Raw genomic sequence first — 19804 nt, forward strand, 5'->3', positions numbered from 1 at the left:
TGAGCAATAGAAAGGTTTTCAAAAAGGGCAAAGAACTTCATGCATGTTTAAGAGTAATATTTTTCAGTTTCCTTTCACAGCATGATTCCAGACTATGATGGAAATAATCATGAAAAAAATGAAAAGTTGGGAAATTAAAAAAAGTTGAATTAATCACCCAATTATGCCTTAACAGTTTATGGTAGGATTTACAAAGATCCCTATGGGATGTGAGCACCTAAATCCCATCGAAAGATCATGGGAACTCTGCATCTAACTGACTTAGCCTTCTTAAAAATCTTAGAGTTAAAATTGATCATTTTTGTGTTCAATTTGATCATGCATCTCAAGTTGTCCTAGGAGATTTCTTGTCTCTGGTAATTTCCCACTGGTGTTGCAAGACCTCAGATGAAAACATCACACTTTCAAACTGTTATTTATACAGTGAATGAAGGCAAAGACTTCCTCCAGATGCACAGAGGAGAAATTCTGAGAGAGCAACAGAGACAGAGAGAGATTTTCAGAGAAAGAGAGAGGTGTTTTCTTTTGATTTCCTAAATGACAGCATCCATTGCTCAGCCAGTCTGGAAAGGTAAAGATATGAAACTATGGTATGGCTATTCCTTTGCTTGTCCCATGGGTCGTAATTCATAGATTAAAAGGCTAGAACATTGTGATCATCTAGGCTGGTCTCCTTTATAACACAGGCCATAGAAATTCCTGGTAAAATTCCTTAGAGCAGATCTTTTATATAAAAACATTCAATCTTGATTTAAAAATGGTCAACGATGGAGACTCCACCATAACCCTGGGCAAGTTGTTCCAATTGTTAATTATCTTCCCTCTTAAAAATGTCCACCTTATTTCCAGAGTGAATGTGTCTTGTTTCAACTTCCATCTAGTGGATCATGTTATGCCTTTCTCTGCCAGAGGGAAGAGCCCACTTGCTTCCCAACTTCGTACTTTAGACTTTAGACTCTAGACTTCAGACTCTAACCAAGTCACCCCTTACACTTCTCTTTCTTAAGCTAAATAGATTCAACTCTTTGAGTCTACAGGGCTTATTCAAATGGGTTTTTAGCTCCTGCATTAGTTATGTCACTGCTGTAGAAAAAAAGGGGTACAAGGAACGTTTTTGAAAGGTAGCTGGAATGGTGGAGCAATAGAAGATAGCAGTGAAGTTCAGTCTATTTAGATTATTGTAGAAAAGATTCAGAGATGAGCCACAAGAATGAGTAAAGATTAGGAAAGCATTCCTTAGAGTGTTACACTTAAGGAGCACAAAATTCTCAGCTGAACAGGGAGAAACGTAAAGGGTAACTTGATCCTAGTGTGTAAGTATCTACCTGGAGAACCAATATTTCAGTGTAGCAGAGAAAGGTTTAACAAGGATAGATGACTGGAAGTCAAAGCTAGAGAAATTCAGCATGGAATTGAGGTGCACATTTTTGACTGGTAAGGGGAATTAACCATCTGAAGAAGTGTGTTGGTGGATATTCCAGAGCTGTTAATTTTTAAATCAATATTAGGTGTTTTTGTAATAGATGGGCTCTAATCCAAAAGGCATTATTTTGGGGAAGGTAAATGGCTGAAGTTATATAGGAGGTCAGACTAGGTGACCATAGATTCCAGGGCCAGATGATACCACTATGATGAGTATGTTGTACAAAAAAAAATCTCCAAAAGAATCTATACCGCTGCATGCTTAGACTCAGAGGCTTGGGCTCCTGGAGGGCTGATTTGGATTTTTTTTTAAATTTATTTAAAGGGTCATCGGTTGCCTCCAGAGGACAGAGGGAACTGGATCAAAGAGATTATTCAGGGAGCTGGACCCTGATCAGGAGGGGAATTGCTACCAGACTCTGATAAAATCTGGCTTTACTAGTGGTGTGAAAATAGAAGGTGACCGAATTCTATGTCTATATTTATGGTTGGTCGGGCTAAAGACAAGATTACCGTTTTTTCAAACACAGAACTCAGAGTCACAGTTTGTCAGTGGGATTTAAAATGACCTGCAGGGCACTTGAAATAGAATTATGAAAAAAACCCACATCCTTTATTTCCCTGAAAGCAGCAGGAGAGGAACAGTAGAGGTGTAAAGCGGCTGTAGTACCAAATTTGGGATGCTGGTGTTGAAAACCAGGGTGTTCCCCGGGAGGAGCAGCTTGTGGCAACACGTTGGGAGATTAACGGAAGAATTATTAGGTAAAATCCTATGTCATATGCTATGGACAGAGTCAGAAGCTTCCAAGCTTCCATCTCATTTTAATATCCAAGAATCTGTGAAAAAAGCATGATAGTATTTTCACTGTTACTTTTTCTACAGACAAGGCTGATGTCGGACATGAAGGAAAGAAATGAAACGGCTGTGTCTGAGTTCATCCTACTGGGATTTTCCAGCCTTGGTGAGAAACTGCAAATTTTCCTCTTCCTGGTTCTTCTCCTCACCTACCTGTTCACAGTAACAGGGAACGTGGTCATCATTTTCATAGTGTGGCTGGATCGCCGACTCCACTCTCCCATGTACTTTTTCATCGCCAATTTGTCTTTCTTGGAAATCTGGTTCACCTCGGTCACAAGCCCTAAGCTGATGCTGAACTTTCTCTCAGTTAGCAGAACCATTTCATTCCACGGCTGCATGGCCCAGACCTTCTTCTATTTTGCTTTAGGGATTACAGAGTTCTGTCTCCTTGTGGTCATGTCCTTTGATCGCTATGCTGCCATCTGCCGCCCTTTGCAATACGCCACCATCATGACACAGAGACTCTGCATCCAACTAGTGCTTGGCTCATGGGTGGGAAGTTTTATGGTCATAAGTTTCCGGATGCTCCTGATTTCAAAGCTGAGATTCTGTGGGCCAAATGTGATCAACCATTTCTTCTGTGACAACGAACCCATTTTTCAACTCTCCTGCACTGACACCAGTGAGGTTAGAAGGGTGGATTCCATTTTGATCTCAACTCTAGTCCTGAGCTCAATATGCCTGACAATGTTGTCATATGTGAGCATCTTATTCTCTATTCTCCGAATCCCAACGGCCACAGGTAGACAGAAAGCTTTTGCTACCTGTGGATCCCACCTCACATCTTTGGCAATTGGGTATGCAAGCTGCATTGTTTTGTATGTCAGGCCTTCAGGAAGTGCCTCCTTGGATGTCAACAAAGGGGTGGCTCTGCTGAACACTGTACTCTATCCTTTCCTCAACCCCTTTATCTACAGCCTCAGAAACAAGACTGTAAAACTCGCTCTGAGAGAAACATTTAGGTTGAGCACTGTAAAGTTGTTCCCCAATCCGTGACATGCTTCCAAACAGATACAAGCAAAGCAATGGAGGGATAATAGAAAGGCATGAATCTATCTGCTAATGTGTGGCCAAGTTATGTGTAATGATTCACATGGTGTTTTTTTAATAAATAAAGGTTCATTGAATGCTAGTGTTCAAGGACATGGTAAGAATTATTAAGCTGTTCTTGAAAGTGCTGAATTGTCAGACCCTGGAAATCAATGTGCAATCATCCACAGAACTCAAACTTCATTGAGAGTAGCAGAGTAAACTTCCTTTAATTACACAACTTTCAGTAGCACTTGGCACTAGGTGTCTGTACACCCCTTCTTTAGTTATCACTGCAGCTTCTGCAAATTTCACAACACTCTTGTGGGGTAGGACAACACTGTCTGAATTTTTTATATCTAAATAACTAAGGAAAGGGAATAAGAACTGAGTTGCCTAAGGTCTGAGAAAAAATCTGTGGCTGATGTAGGCTCTGAAGTCAGGATTTTTGAGTCCAAGTCTTGCTAACCAATCCAATGGATCAATATCCTAGTCTGTAGAGAGAAACATGCAATAGCCTACTATCTCTGAGGTGAGAGTTCAGATTTCCATCCTGTCTATCAATAGCAGTAGAATGTTAGTCACGGTACGGAGGTTTCTCAGATACAGAACGAATTGTTAGAGAAGAGATTCTTCAACTGTAGATCCTGTGAAAGACACCTGTACAAGTCCCAGCTTCAAATCAGGCCAAATAGTGACTGGAACCTGAGCCTCTCCAGTTCCAAGCCATAATCCAAGACATTGGCCTCTAGGATCAATGCTGTTTTTCTTTCTAGAATTGACCAACAACACTATCCTGAACAGCAAAACTGTTTCCTAATAAATGACAAAAGGTCTTGGTTTCATTCTGATGCAGAAGGAGAACACATTTTGGATCCATGAAATGTAGTTCTAGATTTCCCATCAGCCCCCCCGTCTTCCATTCTCATTGTACCAGATTGACTAAGAATTTCAGAAGCTCTAAATTTCACATTGCTTTTCTGTTTCACCCATAGTAATAAGTACTGTGAGGAAAAAAAATATTTCCACACTTACACTTGAAATCTGGAACACAAATAATTAATCCTCAAAAGAAGGAGGTGCTGAAAGCACCAATTCTCTCATGTATCAAGGTCAAGTTGAATTCTAATCCTGTCCTCCAAAGTACTTGCAACACCTTCTAACTTGATGCCATCTACAAATTATATAGACGCACTTTCTACTGCATTATATCCATCCTTTGCTACCATGTGATGTGTCAAAACCGGACACAGTACTCCAGCTGAGGCCTCACCAGTGCAAGTAGAGTGGGACAATTGCCCCCAATTTCCTATGTACAGCTCTCCTGTTACTAGGCCCCAGAATATTATCCTTTCTAACAACTGCATCACATTATTGACTCATATCCAGTTTGTGATTCAGTATTAGCCCCAGATACTTTTCAGCACTTCTACCCCCTAGCCAGTCACTCCCCATTTTGGAGGTCTGCATTTGATTTTTCCTTCCTAAATGAAGTATTTTGCATTTCTCTTTATTGAATTTCATCTTGTTGAATTCAGTCCAATTTTCTAATTTGTCAAGGTTGTTCTGAATCTAACCCTGACCTCCAAAGTACTTGCAACACATCATGGCTTGGTGTCATCTGCAAATGTTATAGACATACTTTCTACTCCATTATGCAAGTCATCAGCAAAAATAATGAACTGTACCAAACCAGGGATGACCCCCTGGAGACCCCACTAGATACTCCCTCCGAGTTTGTCAGCGAACCACTGATCACTACTCTTTGGATATGGTCATTCAACCAGTTGTGCTCCCACCTTAGGGTAAGTTCACCTAGACCCCGTTTCCCTAGTTTGCTTATGAGAATGTCATGTGGGGCTGTGTCAAAAACCTTACTACTATCTAGACAGATCTTGTCTACTGCTTCTCCTCTAGCTACAGCAGGGTTTCTCAAAGAGGGGTCTCCGCTTGTGTAGGGAAAGCCCCTGGCGGGCTGGGCTGGTTTGTTTACCTGCCCCGCCCGCAGGTCCGGGCGATCATGGCTGCCACTGGCCGCGGATCGCTGCTCTGGCGAATGGGAGCTGCGGGAAGCGGCGCGGGCCGAGGGACTTACCGGCCGCCGCTTCCAGCAGTTCCCATTGGCCTGTAGCAGCGATCCGTGGCCAGTGGGAGCCACGATCGGCCGGACCTGTGAACGGGGCAGGTAAACACACCAGCCCGGCCCGCCAGGGGCTTTCCCTACACAAGCGGCGACCCCTCTTCAGGGACCGGCGACTGGCAGAGCGCCCCCTGCGGCATGCCGCCCTGCTTGGGGGCGGCGAAATGTCTAGAGCCGTCCCTGCCCCTCTTTGAAAAACGCTTGTCTACAGGGACACTAAACTTCTCAGAGAAGGAAATTAAGGTTGTTTGACAATATTTGTTCTTGATAAATCCACGCCAGCCATTCCTTATTTCACTAGTGTCATATCAGTGCTGGCACTTGGATTGTTTAACAAGTTATTCCAATATCCTTCCAGGTGTCGAAGTGAGGCTGACTGGTGTACAATACTCTGGGTTTGCTACATTCCTTTTTAAAAAAAGTAACTTATTATAGACAGTCGCCCTTCACCCATTCTCTGGGAGACTGCACCGAACTTCCTCAGTCTTTCTGTGTATCTTTGAATAATAACCTGTTCTCTGTTCTTGGCCTCTAAAATATACTGTTAGCAGTCTGCTATTAGAACAATATTCCCATTTCATTTGCTAAAGGGAATGTCATTCTGTCCCATCTCAATATCAAGTGATTCACATTGAAAAATGGCACAACACACATCCAGAAGCTCAGAAATAGAAGTGGGTGACCTTTGGTGGCTGAAACTATTTTTGGTCTCAAATGCACATTTAGCAACACACACAGGTTTTGAAAATTCATGTTGGTTTCACTGAAGTGTATTAGCCATTTGTTTAAAAAAAAATCAAAATGTCTCATTGAAGCATTTTCCACATGAAATTTCTGTTCTTCAGTGCAAAATTCCATTGCTTTGATTTAAAAAAATAGAAAACATTTTATGGAGTCAAAATTCAAAGCTATACACTTAAATTTTTTTATTTGCCTCAAAAGAAATGTGCAGGGTTTTTTTTTATCATTTGCATACACCAAACTTTTTTTCCCATTAGTTTCAAGTTGCACCAAAAATTATTTTTTTTTTCAGTTACCAGCTATCTGCAAAAACCATTATTCACACACTTATACTCTCAAATAAACATTACTCTGTCATTCCACCTACAATCTGTTTATTTTAGAACATGATCAACAGAAAGGTTTGCAAATGGGTAAAGAACTTCATGCATGTTTAAGAATAATATATTTCAGTTTCCTTTGACAGCATGATTCCAATCTCTGATGGAAATAATCATGAAAAAGATGAAAAGTTGCAAAATTCAAAAAAGTTGAATTAATCACCCAGTTCTCCCTTAACAGTTTATGGTGGGATTATCAATGGTTCATAAGGGATTTGAGCACCTAAATCCCATGGAAAGATTATGGGAGCTCTGCACCTAACTGCCTTACTCATCTTAAAAATCTTAGCCATAAAGATGACCGTTTTTGTGTTCAATTTGATCATGCATTTCAGGTTGTCCTAGGAGATTTCTTGCCTCTGGTAATTTTCTATTGGTGTTGCCAGTCCTCAGATGAAATCATCACACTTTCAAAACTTATTTATAGAGTGGGTGAAGGCAAAGATTTTCTCCAGATGCACAGAGAAGGAGAGATGCTGAGAGAGCAACAGAGACAGAGAGAGAGAGAGAGATTTTCAGAGAAAGAGAAAGGTTTTCTGTTTCTTTTCTAAACGACAGCATCAATTGCTTGGTCAGTCTGGAAAGGTAAAGATGTGAAACTATGGTATGGCTATTCCTATGCTGTTCTGTGGTTCATAAATTCATAGATTAGAAGGCTAGAAGGGAGCTTTGTCAACATCCAGGCCGGTCTCCTTTATAACCCAGACCATAGAAATTCCCATTAAAAATTCCCAGAGGAAAAAATGGTCACTGATGGAGACTCCACCATAATTCTTGGTAAGTTGTTCCAGTTGTTAATTATTTGCCCTCTTAACATGCACATCTTATTTCCAGAGTGAATTTGTCTTGTTCCAACTTCCATCCAATGGATCACGTTATGCATTGCTCTGCTACGTGGAAGAGCCCACCTGCATCCCAAATTAATATGCTAGACTCTAACCAAGTCACCCCTTACACTCCTCTTGGTTAAGCTAAAAAGATTGAGCTTCTTTAGTCCATACGGCTTCTTCAAGTGGGTCTTTAGCTACCACATTAGTTATGTCACTGCTGTAGAAAAGGTGTACAAAGGTAAAATTCAGGAAGGTAGATGTAGTGCTGGAGCAATAGAATAGAGTAGTGAAGCTCAATCTAGTTAGATTATTTAAGAAAAACTACATACATGACTTTTTCATAGCATACAAGTGCCTACTTAGGGAAAACAGTTCTGATAGTAGAAGACTCTTTAAACTATCAGAAAAAGGTATCCAGTGATTTGAAGTTGAGGATAGAGAAATTCAAACAAGAAGAATGGTGCACATTTTTAAGGGTGAGAATTATTAACTATTGGGAGAATTTACCTAGAGATGTGGTGGATATTCCATCACATAAAGACGTTAAATGGAGTTTGAATATCTTTTAAAAAGATATTCTCTACTTCAGCCACAAGTTGTGGACTTAATTGAGAAATTACTAGTTACAATTTTATGGTTTGTGATGCTGAAAGCAAATTAGATGTTTTTTTGACAACTAATTGGTTGTTTGCTCTGAAGGGTGGTGACATGAAAAGCAATTGGGGGATTTGTGCAGGATTGACCTTTTTATTATAATTCTGATGCAAAGAAAATGAAATTTACAGACTTTATTTGGGGTCATCAAAAGATTCAGTTTCTGTGCTCAAATGTAGTAGTTGTGTTAAATAGGCTTATTGTTATCATTGATTAATATTTTATTCTTTCTAGGAAATATAATGGGGTTGTGAATATTTTTTACTTTGATTAAGGGTTCGCCCACTTTGAAAGGCTGAAAAATATTGCTTCAGGTCAAGCATAAATGTGAAGATTGGACTATGTTAACTTGAAATTGCATTGTGTGAGATGTATTATAGACTAAATCTTAAGGGAAATGGACTGAGAAGACTGAGAGGTCATGGTGAATAATCAGTTGAACATGAGCACCTAGCTCGGTCCTGAGGCCAGACAGGTGAATGCCGTCTTTGGGTAGAAACACAGGAAGGCCTGAGAAGGAGAAGAGAGGTTGTTTTTCCTTTGTATTTGGCTCTGGCGCAGCTGCTGCTGGAATACTTTTGGCTAGTTCTGGAGTGCACAGTTGAAGAAGGATGTTAATGAATTGGGGAGGTTCAGAGATGAGTCCCAAGAATGATTAAAGATTTGGAAAACATTCCCGAGAGTGTTATATTCAAGGAGTACGATATACTCGCTTAACAAAGAAGTAACTTGATCCCAGTCTGTAGGTCCGTACATGAAGAACAAATATTTCAGCGTAGCAGAAAAAGGTATAACAAGGTCAAATGACTGGACGTCAAACCTAGACAAATTCAGCCCACAAAAAAGATGCACAGTTTTGAATAGAGAGGGGGAATTAACCATCTGAACAATTTACAATTCTCCAAACACTAGTAGTTTTTAAATGAAGATTAGGTGTTTTTCTAACAGATAGGCTCTAATTCAAAATGTATTATTTTGGGACATTCAACAGCTGGAGTTATATATGTTATCAGACTAGATGATCAGAGTGATCAGAGAGTTTCCCTCAGGCCCTGGAATCTAAGATGGAGTACGTTGTAAAAAAAAAAAAAAAGTCCAAAAAGAATCTATGCTGCTGAATGCTCAGACTCACAGAGGCTTGGAATCCTGGATGGCTTATTTGTTTTCATTCATTTATTTAAAGGGTCACCAGTTGTCTCTAGAGGACGGGGGAGCTGGATCAAAGAGGTCATTCAGGGGCTTGGACTCTGATCAGGAAGGGAATTGCTGCCAGACTCTGATAAAATCTGACTTCACTAGCAGCGTGAAACTAGAAGGTGACCAAATTCTTTGTCTATATTTAAGTTTGGTCAGGGTAAATACAAGATTACTGGTTTTTCAAACAGAACTCAGGGGCACAGTCTGTCAGTGTTTTTTAAAATGACCTGCAGGGCCCTTGAAATAGAATTATGAAAAAAACGGCACCTTTTATTTAGCTGCAAGCATGAGTAGAGGAAGTTTAGAGGAGTCAAAAGGCTGCAGTACCAAACTTGGTGTTGAATAAGGGTGTTCCCAGGGAGGAGCAGGTCATGGCAACAAGTTAGGGTTTAACGGCGGAGTTACTAGGTAAAATCCTATGTCATATGAATATGAACATAGATTAGAAACTAACAAGGTTCCATCTGGCATTAATATCACTGTATCTGTGAAAATGCCTTTTATTTTCACTTTTACTCTTTCTACAGCCCAGGCTGATGTTGGACATGGAGGATAGAAATGGAACAGGTGTGTCTGAGTTCATCCTACTGGGATTTTCCAGCCTTGGTGAGAAACTGAAAATTTTCCTCTTCCTGGTTCTTCTCCTCACCTACCTGTTCACAGTAACAGGGAACGTGATCATCATTTTCATAGTGTGGCTGGATCGCCGACTCCACTCTCCCATGTACTTTTTCATCGCCAATTTGTCTTTCTTGGAAATCTGGTTCACCTCGGTCACAAGCCCTAAGATGATGCTGAACTTCATGTCAATTAACCAAACCATTTCATTCAATGGCTGCATGGCCCAGTCATATTTCTATTTCGCCTTGGGTGGTACAGAGTTCTGCCTCCTAGTGGTCATGTCCTTTGATCGCTATGTTGCCATCTGCCGCCCTTTGCAATACACCACCATCATGCATTCGAGACTCTGCATCCAGCTAGTCCTTGTTTCATGGCTGGGAAGTTTCACAGTTATAAGTGTACGGATGCTCCTGATTTCAAAGCTGAGATTCTGTGGGCCAAATGTGATCAACCATTTCTTCTGTGACAATTTTCCCCTCTTCCAACTCTCCTGCACAGACACCAGTGGGGTTAGGAGGGCAGACTCCATTTTGAGCACAATTATAGTGCTGAGTTCATTATGCTTGATAATGTTGTCGTATGTGAGCATCTTCTTCTCTATTCTGCGAATCCCAACAGCCACAGGCAAACAGAAAGCTTTTGCTACCTGTGGGTCGCACCTCACAGCTTTGGCTGTTGTCTATGGAAGCTGCATTGTTTTGTATGCCAGGCCTTCAGGAAGTTTCTCCTTGGATGTCAACAAAGGGGTGGCTCTGCTGAACACCGTACTGTACCCTTTCCTCAACCCCTTTATCTACAACCTCAGAAACAAGACTGTGAAGCTCGCTCTGAGAGAAACCTTTAGTCGGGGAACAAAAAGTTGTTCCCCAATCTGTGAAATGCTTCTGGATAGCTACAAGTAAAGCAACAAAATGATAATGAGAAGGCATGAGTCAATCTGTTAATGTCTAGTGCAGTTCTGTGTAATAGACCTTTCTCCACTTGTATTTTTCATAAATAAACATTTAGTCAATTCTAATGTTCATGGAAACAATTAAAATAATTTTGCATTTCTTGAAAGTGCAGAACTGTCAGACATTTGAGATCATAGTACAATTATCCACAGAACAAATGCAGCATTGACAGTAGCAGAGCAAAGTCCAAGACTAGCACACCAATCCTCTAAAACCAATTTTCCTTCCTAACAAGATTCAGGATAGTAAGAACAAAAGCTGAGCTTTTCATATGAGCTAAGGGGTTTAGGTGCCCAAATTCCAATGAATCTTAATGTAGTTGTGTAACTTAAGACCAAATTTTCAAAAGAATTTAGGCACCAAAAAAACAAGTGTATATCTAGTGGGATTTTCAGAAGTGCCTGGGCACTGAACTACCATTGATTCCCAGTAGGCATCTATCTACTAATCAATTATTTTCCCACTGAACATCTCTATGGGATGGAAAATAGAATTTCACCCAGTAATTCTGTGCTGGGCACAATACTTGTGTTTGAGTTACAAAATATGTCCTTTTGAAAGTCATCTAGTCTTTTTTATACCCTCCAAGAATTGGAGAATTTTTTACATTTTTATGCTAGCTTAAAGAGCCCTGTGGTATCTGATCTAACTTCTCCTTGTTATGGTAGGTTCAGTTCTCTTTCTCTTTTCTAGGAACATAAGAGCAGCATCCAACAATTGGTGAAAAAGCATGAATCAGTCTCCCAATGTTAAGTTAAAGGGCTTGGCTACACTTGAGAGTTGCAGCGCTGGTGGAGGCTTTCCAGCGCTGCAACTTAGTAACTGTCCACACCTGCAAGGCACATCCAGCGCTGCAACTCCCTGGCTGCAGCGCTGGCTGAACACCTGGTCTGCTTGGGGTGTAGTGAGTGCAGCGCTGGTGATCCCGCGCTGCTCATCAAGTGTGGACACACACCAGCGCTGTTATTGGCCTCCAGGGTATTAGCAGATATCCCAGAATGCTTTTAACTAAATTACTCTTTGTTTTGTTATGCAGCCTCTCTTTGTTTTGTTGTGAACTCGGAGCTCCAGAGCTCGGAGCTCCGGTGCTCCGGGAGCTGCTTATCTAAAAAACAAACACAGCTCCTGTTTGCTGTGATCAATCTGTACCTGACTGTGAACAATCAAATGAGATAACCCCTGTGAATGAGGCAGACAGGGAGTGAATGTTTGCTTGACAGACAGCAGGGGCAGAGGGAAGAAAGGGAGTCCGTTGGATGCAGGCTGTTTGCAGTTAAGAATTAAGAGTAAGGGGTCGGGAACATTTTCTGATTTTGCAAGGCAGGAAGCTAACACGCAGTGTTGGCTCCAAAAATCCACTCTCTCTCTCTCCCCCGCCCCCTGTCACATTAAACCCCACCCCACCCCCCTCTTTTCAAAAGCACCTTGCTGCCACTTGAACGCTGGGATATCTGCCCATAATGCATCACTCCCAACAGTGCTGCAAATGCTGCAAATGTGGCCACACACCAGCACTGGTAGCTGTGAGTGTGGCCACACACCAGCGCTGCTCCTACACAGCTGGATGACCAGCGCTGCAACTCTCAAGTGTAGCCAAGCCCAAATTCTTTGACATTACAATCTTTTCTCCACTCATATTCTTTCTAATGCCTGTTCTGTAAAACATACCCAGGAAATGAACCAGAATCTGTCTATCTCTGTAACATTCTGTCAGTCTGGTAGGGTAAGTAGATTTCAGGCTTTTCTAAATTCCTGTCTCTTAGTCCATAGTTTAGAGCCAGTCTTGCTCTGTTGTTAAGAAGTCTGAATTGCTCTCACACAAATCACCTTAGAGAATTGAAGCCTGTTTTACTGAAAGGTTGAATATTCTTCATGACACTGAAGTTCTTCCCCATATTATTTTGGAAAAATACAAATAGGCTTAATCATGAGTTGTGTTTAAATTGAGCAATGAATGTGAAAACTGCTACCAACTTTTCGTATTTGTATATCAAGCTATGCTATTCATTTAGGGGAGATTTAAAACAACACCTAGGGGATTTAGAAGGACAAGTCCCATTGAAGATCAATGGGAGATTTTTGCTCTTAAATCCCTTAGATGCTTTAGAACTACCAGCACCCTTAAGATGTCACTATACTGAATGCTCAGAGTGTGCCTATATTAGAGAGACACTTCTCCACTAACGTTCTCTGGTGTAAACTGGTGCAGCTCCTGTGAAGCAAATGAAGCGGTGCCAATTTACACAGGTTGAGAATCTTGCCCATTCCTAGGTCAAGATAAAGAGCAGGTAAGATATGATTCTACATCTCATTGGATCAGAGCATCATCTGGTGTGACCCAGTTCAGCTCCATTGACTTATGTGGAGCTGTGGGCAATTTACACTGTCTGGAATCAGGCCCACTGACTTGGATCAACTCCAATTGACACTGGCTGGAGATATGATCCAGTGACTCTAGGGATGAAGGGTCAGATTCCTTCACAGCGTTGAGTAAGAACAAAGGGCCAGGGTTTTAAAGATACTTAAGCATCTAAAGATCCACATCGGTCCTTATTTGGATTTTCAAAAGTGCCTAATTCCCAATGGGACTTAGGTGCCTAGGTACGTCTGAAAATCCCTATAGGCACCTATCTACAAATTTAGGCAGCTAAATACCTTCAAAATCTAACCCCAAATCAAACTCCAAAGGTCACTGGATCCTTTCATTTGTTTATGAAACGATAGTCGGGATCTGTGTGACTGAAATTGCCTTTGGTTCAATCTAGGACGTGTCTATTGATCTTAAGAACATGATGCAAAGATGTTGCTTACCTGAGCTTTAGAGAAGTGCAGAAGATGGTGAGGTTTGGGCATTTGAGGGATAATAAAGTGTTTTTGTTTGTGTATGATACCTTTGTCTGACCTACAACTGCCAAGCTATGGATATCCTTTTAAGAGTAGTATGATTAATGTATGTAAACAGGTGCTTAGAACACAGGTGAGTTTTAAAAAGTTATAAATCCAAAGAAATAAATATATAAAAACAAAAATTATCTTAATTTTTATTTTTACATGAGAGCTTCAAGGAATAGAATTTGTACTTAAATATTTGGAAAGGTGGGTTTTTTTGTATGATTGCTGTTGTTTTTTTTAAACAACTCAGTTTTCTGTTCAGAAAGAAAGAAAGAGAAAGAAAAAAGATTTTTTAATAGTAAAGTCTGAGGATTTGACGTAGTCATTAGAATGAGTGTGAGCTATACCTTCTCGGCAAGGATATTATTATAAAAACTTGTTGGAAAATCAAGTTCAGTGACATGCAATGCTTAACACGTAATGACACATGCTGGGAATATCCGACAGCATCTAAAATATCATTTGTCCTCTGAGAATTAACAGAGGAATCCGTATAGACAAGATGTTGAGCAAATGCAAAATAACTTTTCTTCCTCAACAATAAATACTGCCAGCAAAGAAATTAGGCTTAAAATAGAACATTCTGTGGAGATATAATAATTAGCTGGAACTAGTTGGATTCAAATCCACATTGCACATTACCGCCATGTCATTGTATATTTTACTTGGTGTTGGCAACATCCTGAACTGATTACTGTGAGCAGAGAAAGGGTGCTAACATTGTTGAGTTCAGAGGGATGTTTTGCAGAGATTAAAATTTGCAGAAAGTAGTTTAGGACCATTAGATCTAGAATAGGCTTTCTTTATATCAAGCAAAACACACGTCTTTGCAAATAAAAAGTTGTGTCCTATAATATTTCAAATGGGCAGTTTCAGTGTTCTTCACCTTCTTCTCCTTGAAGGAATTTTCTCTTAATCCTCCTATCTGTCTATTTTTCTTTTTCTATCTGACGTATCCATCAGTTTGTCTATCAAGCTACATATCTACCCACCTATACATGCAGGTACACCACAACCACTAGGAAGCTATATAAAAGCCAAAGATATTCATAAACGGAACACAGAGAGAGAGCTGTAGTCCCTTCTTTCCCCTTGCCCTATTTTATGACAGGTTGTCATTTTCTTTGTTTTGCTTCTTAAATGTCTGATTTCAGTGAGGTTACTGACAGACTCAGGGCCGGCTCCAGCTTTTCTGCCGCCCCAAGCAGACAACAACAAAAAAAAGACGAGCAGCGGCACTTCGGCGGCAGCTCAACCACGCTGCTTCTTTGGAGGCAATTCGGCAGCGGCTCAAAGAGGAAGAGAGGGAATGAGGGACCTGCCGCCGAATCTCTGCAGAACACCAGGACATGCTGCCCCTTTGAATTGGCTGCCCCAACCACCTGCTTGGTAAGCTGGTGCCTGGAGCCGGCCCCGGACAGACTGAAGAAGTGGAGATTGTATCTTTGGGAGGCTCTGAGCATCCCAACCAATTCCAGAGGCAAGTTCTACAGCCATGGCCCCGTTCCTGAGAAAGCTGTCTCCCCTGCTAACAGATCGCTCATTCTGGAGGTTGAACGTTCTAGCACTGATGTGAGTAATTCCTTTGTGTTCTTCCTGGAGATTGTGGGGATAGACTCATTGATAGTCTCTGTCTGTTTTGTGCCATTCTGGTGATACACAGCAGCCACAGGGTACAGTCTGGTCATTCACAACTGCCCCATGTCACTGGAGCACCACTCTGTCTACACTGCAATCGGAGTTATGATTTCAGCATCAGTAGACATATTCACGCTAGCTTTGATTTATCTAGGTAATAGGTAATAATTGGAGATATACCAATCTCCTAGAACTGGAAGGGACCTTGAAAGGTCATCAAGTCCAGCCCCTTGCCTTCACTAGCAGGACCAAGTACTGATTTTGCCCCAGATCCCTAAGTGGCCCCCTCAAGGATTGAACTCACAACCCTGGGTTTAGCAGGCCAATGCTCAAACCACTGAGCTATCCCTCCCCCTGGTCTAGCTCAGGTACCAGCAGCAGTGTCCCGTGAGTCATTACTCAGCGTCCTGGGTGGACTTGTATAGCCCACGCTGAGGTCCATGCTGCCATGGTTTCACTGCTATTGGTAGCCAAGATTGAAGCTAGTTGAGGTATGCCTACATGTGTTGCAATCAGACCCCTCAATTGCAGAGCAGACTTACCCGAAGTAGCTAGAGGTTACCAGCGAATATAGCACACAATTCCTAACTTCTTGTCTTAGCTAAAGAAGTTCGTCACCCCTTCCTCTGCAATTTAAACTCGGGGTCAGAGTCACTGGATACATCCCAGATGCTTTGTGCCTCTCTGATCAGATAGCTCAAGAGTGAACACAATTTAACAGGGCAGTTAAGCTGAGGATACAGCAGCTGCTTTGTCTCTCTGAGACCGTGCAAAGAAGTGAGAGTGTACCCAGTGCAGCGAAAGGCTCAGGGTCAGAGGCATTCCAGCTCATGCTTAAGTCAGTGGAAGTTTGGCTACTGGTATATAAAATGATACAGTGTTCAAAGGTTATAGAAATGCCAAGTTATTTATTGGTATTATTTAATCTCTTTTGAAGTAAACATCCAGATACTATACTTGATTAACCCTATAGAGCTAAGATCCCATTTTATTAATCTAGATTCTCGTATCACTCCCAGTGCCATACGATCTGAGTGCCTCACAAGCATTAATTGTTACTCATCCCCCCATTGACTGCAGTGATAGCAAAATCTGGTCCTTAGTGCCATGGTAGATAGAGCGATACGGTCAACAATTCATCAGCTTTGAGAGAGAGAGAGAGAGAGAGAGAGAGATGCACACAGAGGGATAGAGAGATGGTGATTGGGAATTGCATATATATATATTCATAAGAAAATGTTGTAGCAGAAGCCCTGATCTCCTTTGCTGATTCCAGTTTTTATGAGACATCAGTTAATGTCTGGAGACCTGCTTGAAATATTTGGGACAAAATAGTTTATTCACCCCAAAATGCAATTTTGATCAACCTTGAAATAATTTGCCCCCTGGATATGCGTTTGCCAAATGGTTTCCCTGTAGTAGTAGTAGTAGTACTATTACTAATTATAACACATTAATAAATCATGCCAGATTCACAAGGGGATTTAGGCAACACACTCAAAATAGGGGAGGAGGAGATGGTGAGGGCCCTCTTATAACAGTAAAATGAGCAGGCCAAGAAGAGTCAGTTGAAAGTTGGCTTTGAACCTTTGTGGTTAGGTGAGTACTTAGGCTGTTGTAGACTTAAGTTCAAGTCCCTGCACCACTGGATGTTTAATTTGTTATACAAATTGGAACAGCATCAACAGGAAATATTAAGAACAGCCCTACCCCCATCAGGCAGTGCCCCATTGTCCTGTGGTTACTCAGGAAGGGGAAGACTTAAGTTCAAATCTCTCTTCCAAAGCAGATTTTAACATATGTCTGTTGCATCCCAGGTGAGTGCTTCTCCCTTGAGCTAAAGGACATTTAGGGAATCTTACTCTGGTATTTATAACTTGGGTATCTCCTGGTCACCTCCTCTAGGCCAAGGTTTCCAAAGCAGCCTAAGAGATTTATGCACACTAACCCCTTTGAATTAAGGTGTTTTACTCCCTTAGGGTTCTTTGAAAAATTCAGCCCTAGCAACTAGGTATTTTTCACCAGAGAAAAGCAGTCAATCTTCAGAGAACCCCCCACTTTTTTTCTGCTCACCGCATTCCAGAAGGCTGCCTTCACCTCCTTGTTTCTTATTGTGTAAATCAAAGGGTTCAACATGGGGGTCAAGACTGCATTTAGCCCAGACACCACATTGGTCAGAGGAACATCTTCCTTGGATGTTGTGAATCTAGCCCGAAATGTTTTGCATTTAACAAAATACTGTAGTAAGATGAGGTCTTGAGACATAAACCGTTGGTATCAGAGGCCTGGTACGAGGCCTGAGGCCTGAACTGAAGTAATGGTCAAGACTTTGCTTTGCTAAAGCAAAGGAGGCTGTGAGCCAGAGGCAGGCCCGGCTCACAGATGTTGGCAAGAGGGAGGCTGCTCAAAGAACGTGTGCCAGGACAGCACCAGAACTGCCGGGTACGAACACATCCCACACAGATAACAAGGAACAGGCAGACCCAGTCTAAAGACAGTATAAAAGGACAATAGGATGGATAGATGATATGATGGATAAACAATATGAAAGAACAATAGGATGAATAGACAGTATGATGGATAGACTTATTTGTGCACCATGAGAAAGGCATAGAGGGGCTGTATCTCAGTGCATTCAATGATGCAAAACCTGTTTGTACCTGTGTATAAGAATGCATCCCTGGGGCGGTGTCTTTGTCTGGCCTAGGGGGCAGTGGAGAGTCCCGCCACTGACGGAGCCAGTCCATTGTCGGGGCTCATATTCGGAGTATGTCCTGTAGAGTCTGCAGGGAACTATTACTGTGCTTCATTTGACAATAAACCTGGCCGGTGCCTTCGTATCTTATTGGAGTGTGTGGTCATTGGGGGTTCTCTCAGGGTTTGCTGTGCCAGCGATCTGTGGAGCCAGAGCAGCACACAGAGGGAACACACGCATGCAGCCGACTGTTATCATCATTGTACAGAGCAGAGCACCGCATCGCTAGCGTCTGATGACAAATACTTTCTTTGACCCAAACAGAAATTTTTGACAACTTTTTTAATTCCCCACTAATTCCGAAAAGGTTCAGATTTGGTCAGATTTGGTCCAAACCAATTTTTGCTTCCCCTGACTCACCACTGAACTGAACTCCCACCTCCAAACGACTGCACCTTTTACTGTCCCTGCGAGTCGTGGCTCGAAGGAGGAAGGAGACAGAGACCTGATGTGCAACACTACAACAGTGAACGAGTTCATTCTCCGGAGCTTCCCCATTGGTCAGTTTTCACATTGTGTTCTTCTCATCATTTTACTCACGTACATGCTGACCATCATGATGACCCGTCACAAGCTGCACACCGCAATGTACTTTTTCCTGAGCAACCTCCCATTCCTTGAGATCTGGTACACCACCGCCACGGTGCCCAAAGTGCTAGAAACCTTTGTAGCAGTCGAGACAAAAATTTGCATGTACTGCTGACTCGTTTAGGCTTTCTTCCATTTCTTCCTGGGCAGCACGGAATTCTTCATCCTGCCCTTATGTCCTTTGACCACTATTTGGCCGTATGCAAACGCTTGCTATATGCCACAGTCATGACCAGCAAGGTCTGCCTCCAGCTGTCCATAGGGGCTTGGTTCGGGGGCTTCATGTCTATATTCTTCCAAATTATTCTGGTCTTCCAGCTGCCTTTATGCGACTCCAACATTATCAACTATTTCTACTGTGACATTGGGTCAATCTTAAAAATAGTCTGCACTGATACCTGCCTCATTGAGTTGCTGGGATTCCTGGCTGTGATCACAGTTATTCTCAGTTCCTTGATGTTCACTGTGGTATCCTACAGCTGTATAATGTCCACCATCCTCCGCATCCCCTCTGCAACAGGGCACCAGAAGGTATTTTCTACCTGCGCTTCATATCTGACTGTAGTCTCGATACTCTAGGGGCTGTTCTGTTTATGTACCTGCTGCCCAGTGTGCATTCCTCATTCAGTCTCAACAAGGCAGTGTCAGTGCTAAATCCCATCTTGATCCCCTTGCTGAACCCTTTGATTTACACAATAAGAAAGAAGGAGGTGAAGGCGGCCTTCTGGAATGCAGTGAGCAAAAATGTGGGTTTCCTGAAGCCTGGCTGCTTTTCTCTGGTGGAAAAAAACCTAGTTGCTAGGGCTGGAATTTTCAAAGAAGACTAAGGGAATTAAGCACATTAATTCAAAGGGGTTAGTGTGCATAAATCTTTTAGGCTGCTTTGAAAATCCCAGCCTACATGAGGTGACCAAGAGATACCCAAATGATAAATACCAGAATAAGTTTCACTCGCTGAGCAGAGGGCCAGCAAATATTAATCAAACCAGTGCATCCCCCTATGCAGCCAGTGCTGAGGATTGAAGTGAGACCAAGAACCCTACAGCTCAGAGGGGCAGCACAGGGCCTGTGTATCACAGTCATCAGCAGGAGTTGAAGCCTCTGT

General features: G+C 41.9%; 2 protein-coding genes and 1 pseudogene across 2 annotated transcripts; all 3 read left to right on the forward strand.

The window, feature by feature from the left end:
• Positions 1-2314: 2314 nt before the first annotated feature.
• LOC120380764 (olfactory receptor 6M1-like) lies at positions 2315-3277 on the forward strand. Its single transcript, XM_039498704.1, has one exon. It carries the CDS (start codon positions 2315-2317, stop codon positions 3275-3277), a length of 963 nt encoding a protein of 320 aa, XP_039354638.1.
• A 6036-nt stretch (positions 3278-9313) lies between these two features.
• Positions 9314-10775, forward strand: LOC120380766 (olfactory receptor 6M1-like). Its single transcript, XM_039498706.1, has 2 exons — positions 9314-9371; positions 9780-10775. Exon 2 carries the CDS (start codon positions 9789-9791, stop codon positions 10773-10775), a length of 987 nt encoding a protein of 328 aa, XP_039354640.1. The 5' UTR covers positions 9314-9371; positions 9780-9788.
• A 7784-nt stretch (positions 10776-18559) lies between these two features.
• On the forward strand, positions 18560-19526 carry LOC120380767 (annotated as a pseudogene).
• The last annotated feature ends 278 nt before the right edge of the window (positions 19527-19804 follow it).

The sequence above is a fragment of the Mauremys reevesii genome, linkage group 13, assembly GCF_016161935.1.
Source record: "Mauremys reevesii isolate NIE-2019 linkage group 13, ASM1616193v1, whole genome shotgun sequence".
NCBI lineage: Eukaryota > Metazoa > Chordata > Testudines > Geoemydidae > Mauremys > Mauremys reevesii.

Bases quoted from the DNA above. Each gene is read 5' to 3' on its own strand.
- LOC120380764 (XM_039498704.1), top strand. From the start codon at position 2,315: ATGTCGGACATGAAGGAAAGAAATGAAACGGCTGTGTCTGAGTTCATC.
- LOC120380766 (XM_039498706.1), top strand. From the start codon at position 9,789: ATGTTGGACATGGAGGATAGAAATGGAACAGGTGTGTCTGAGTTCATC.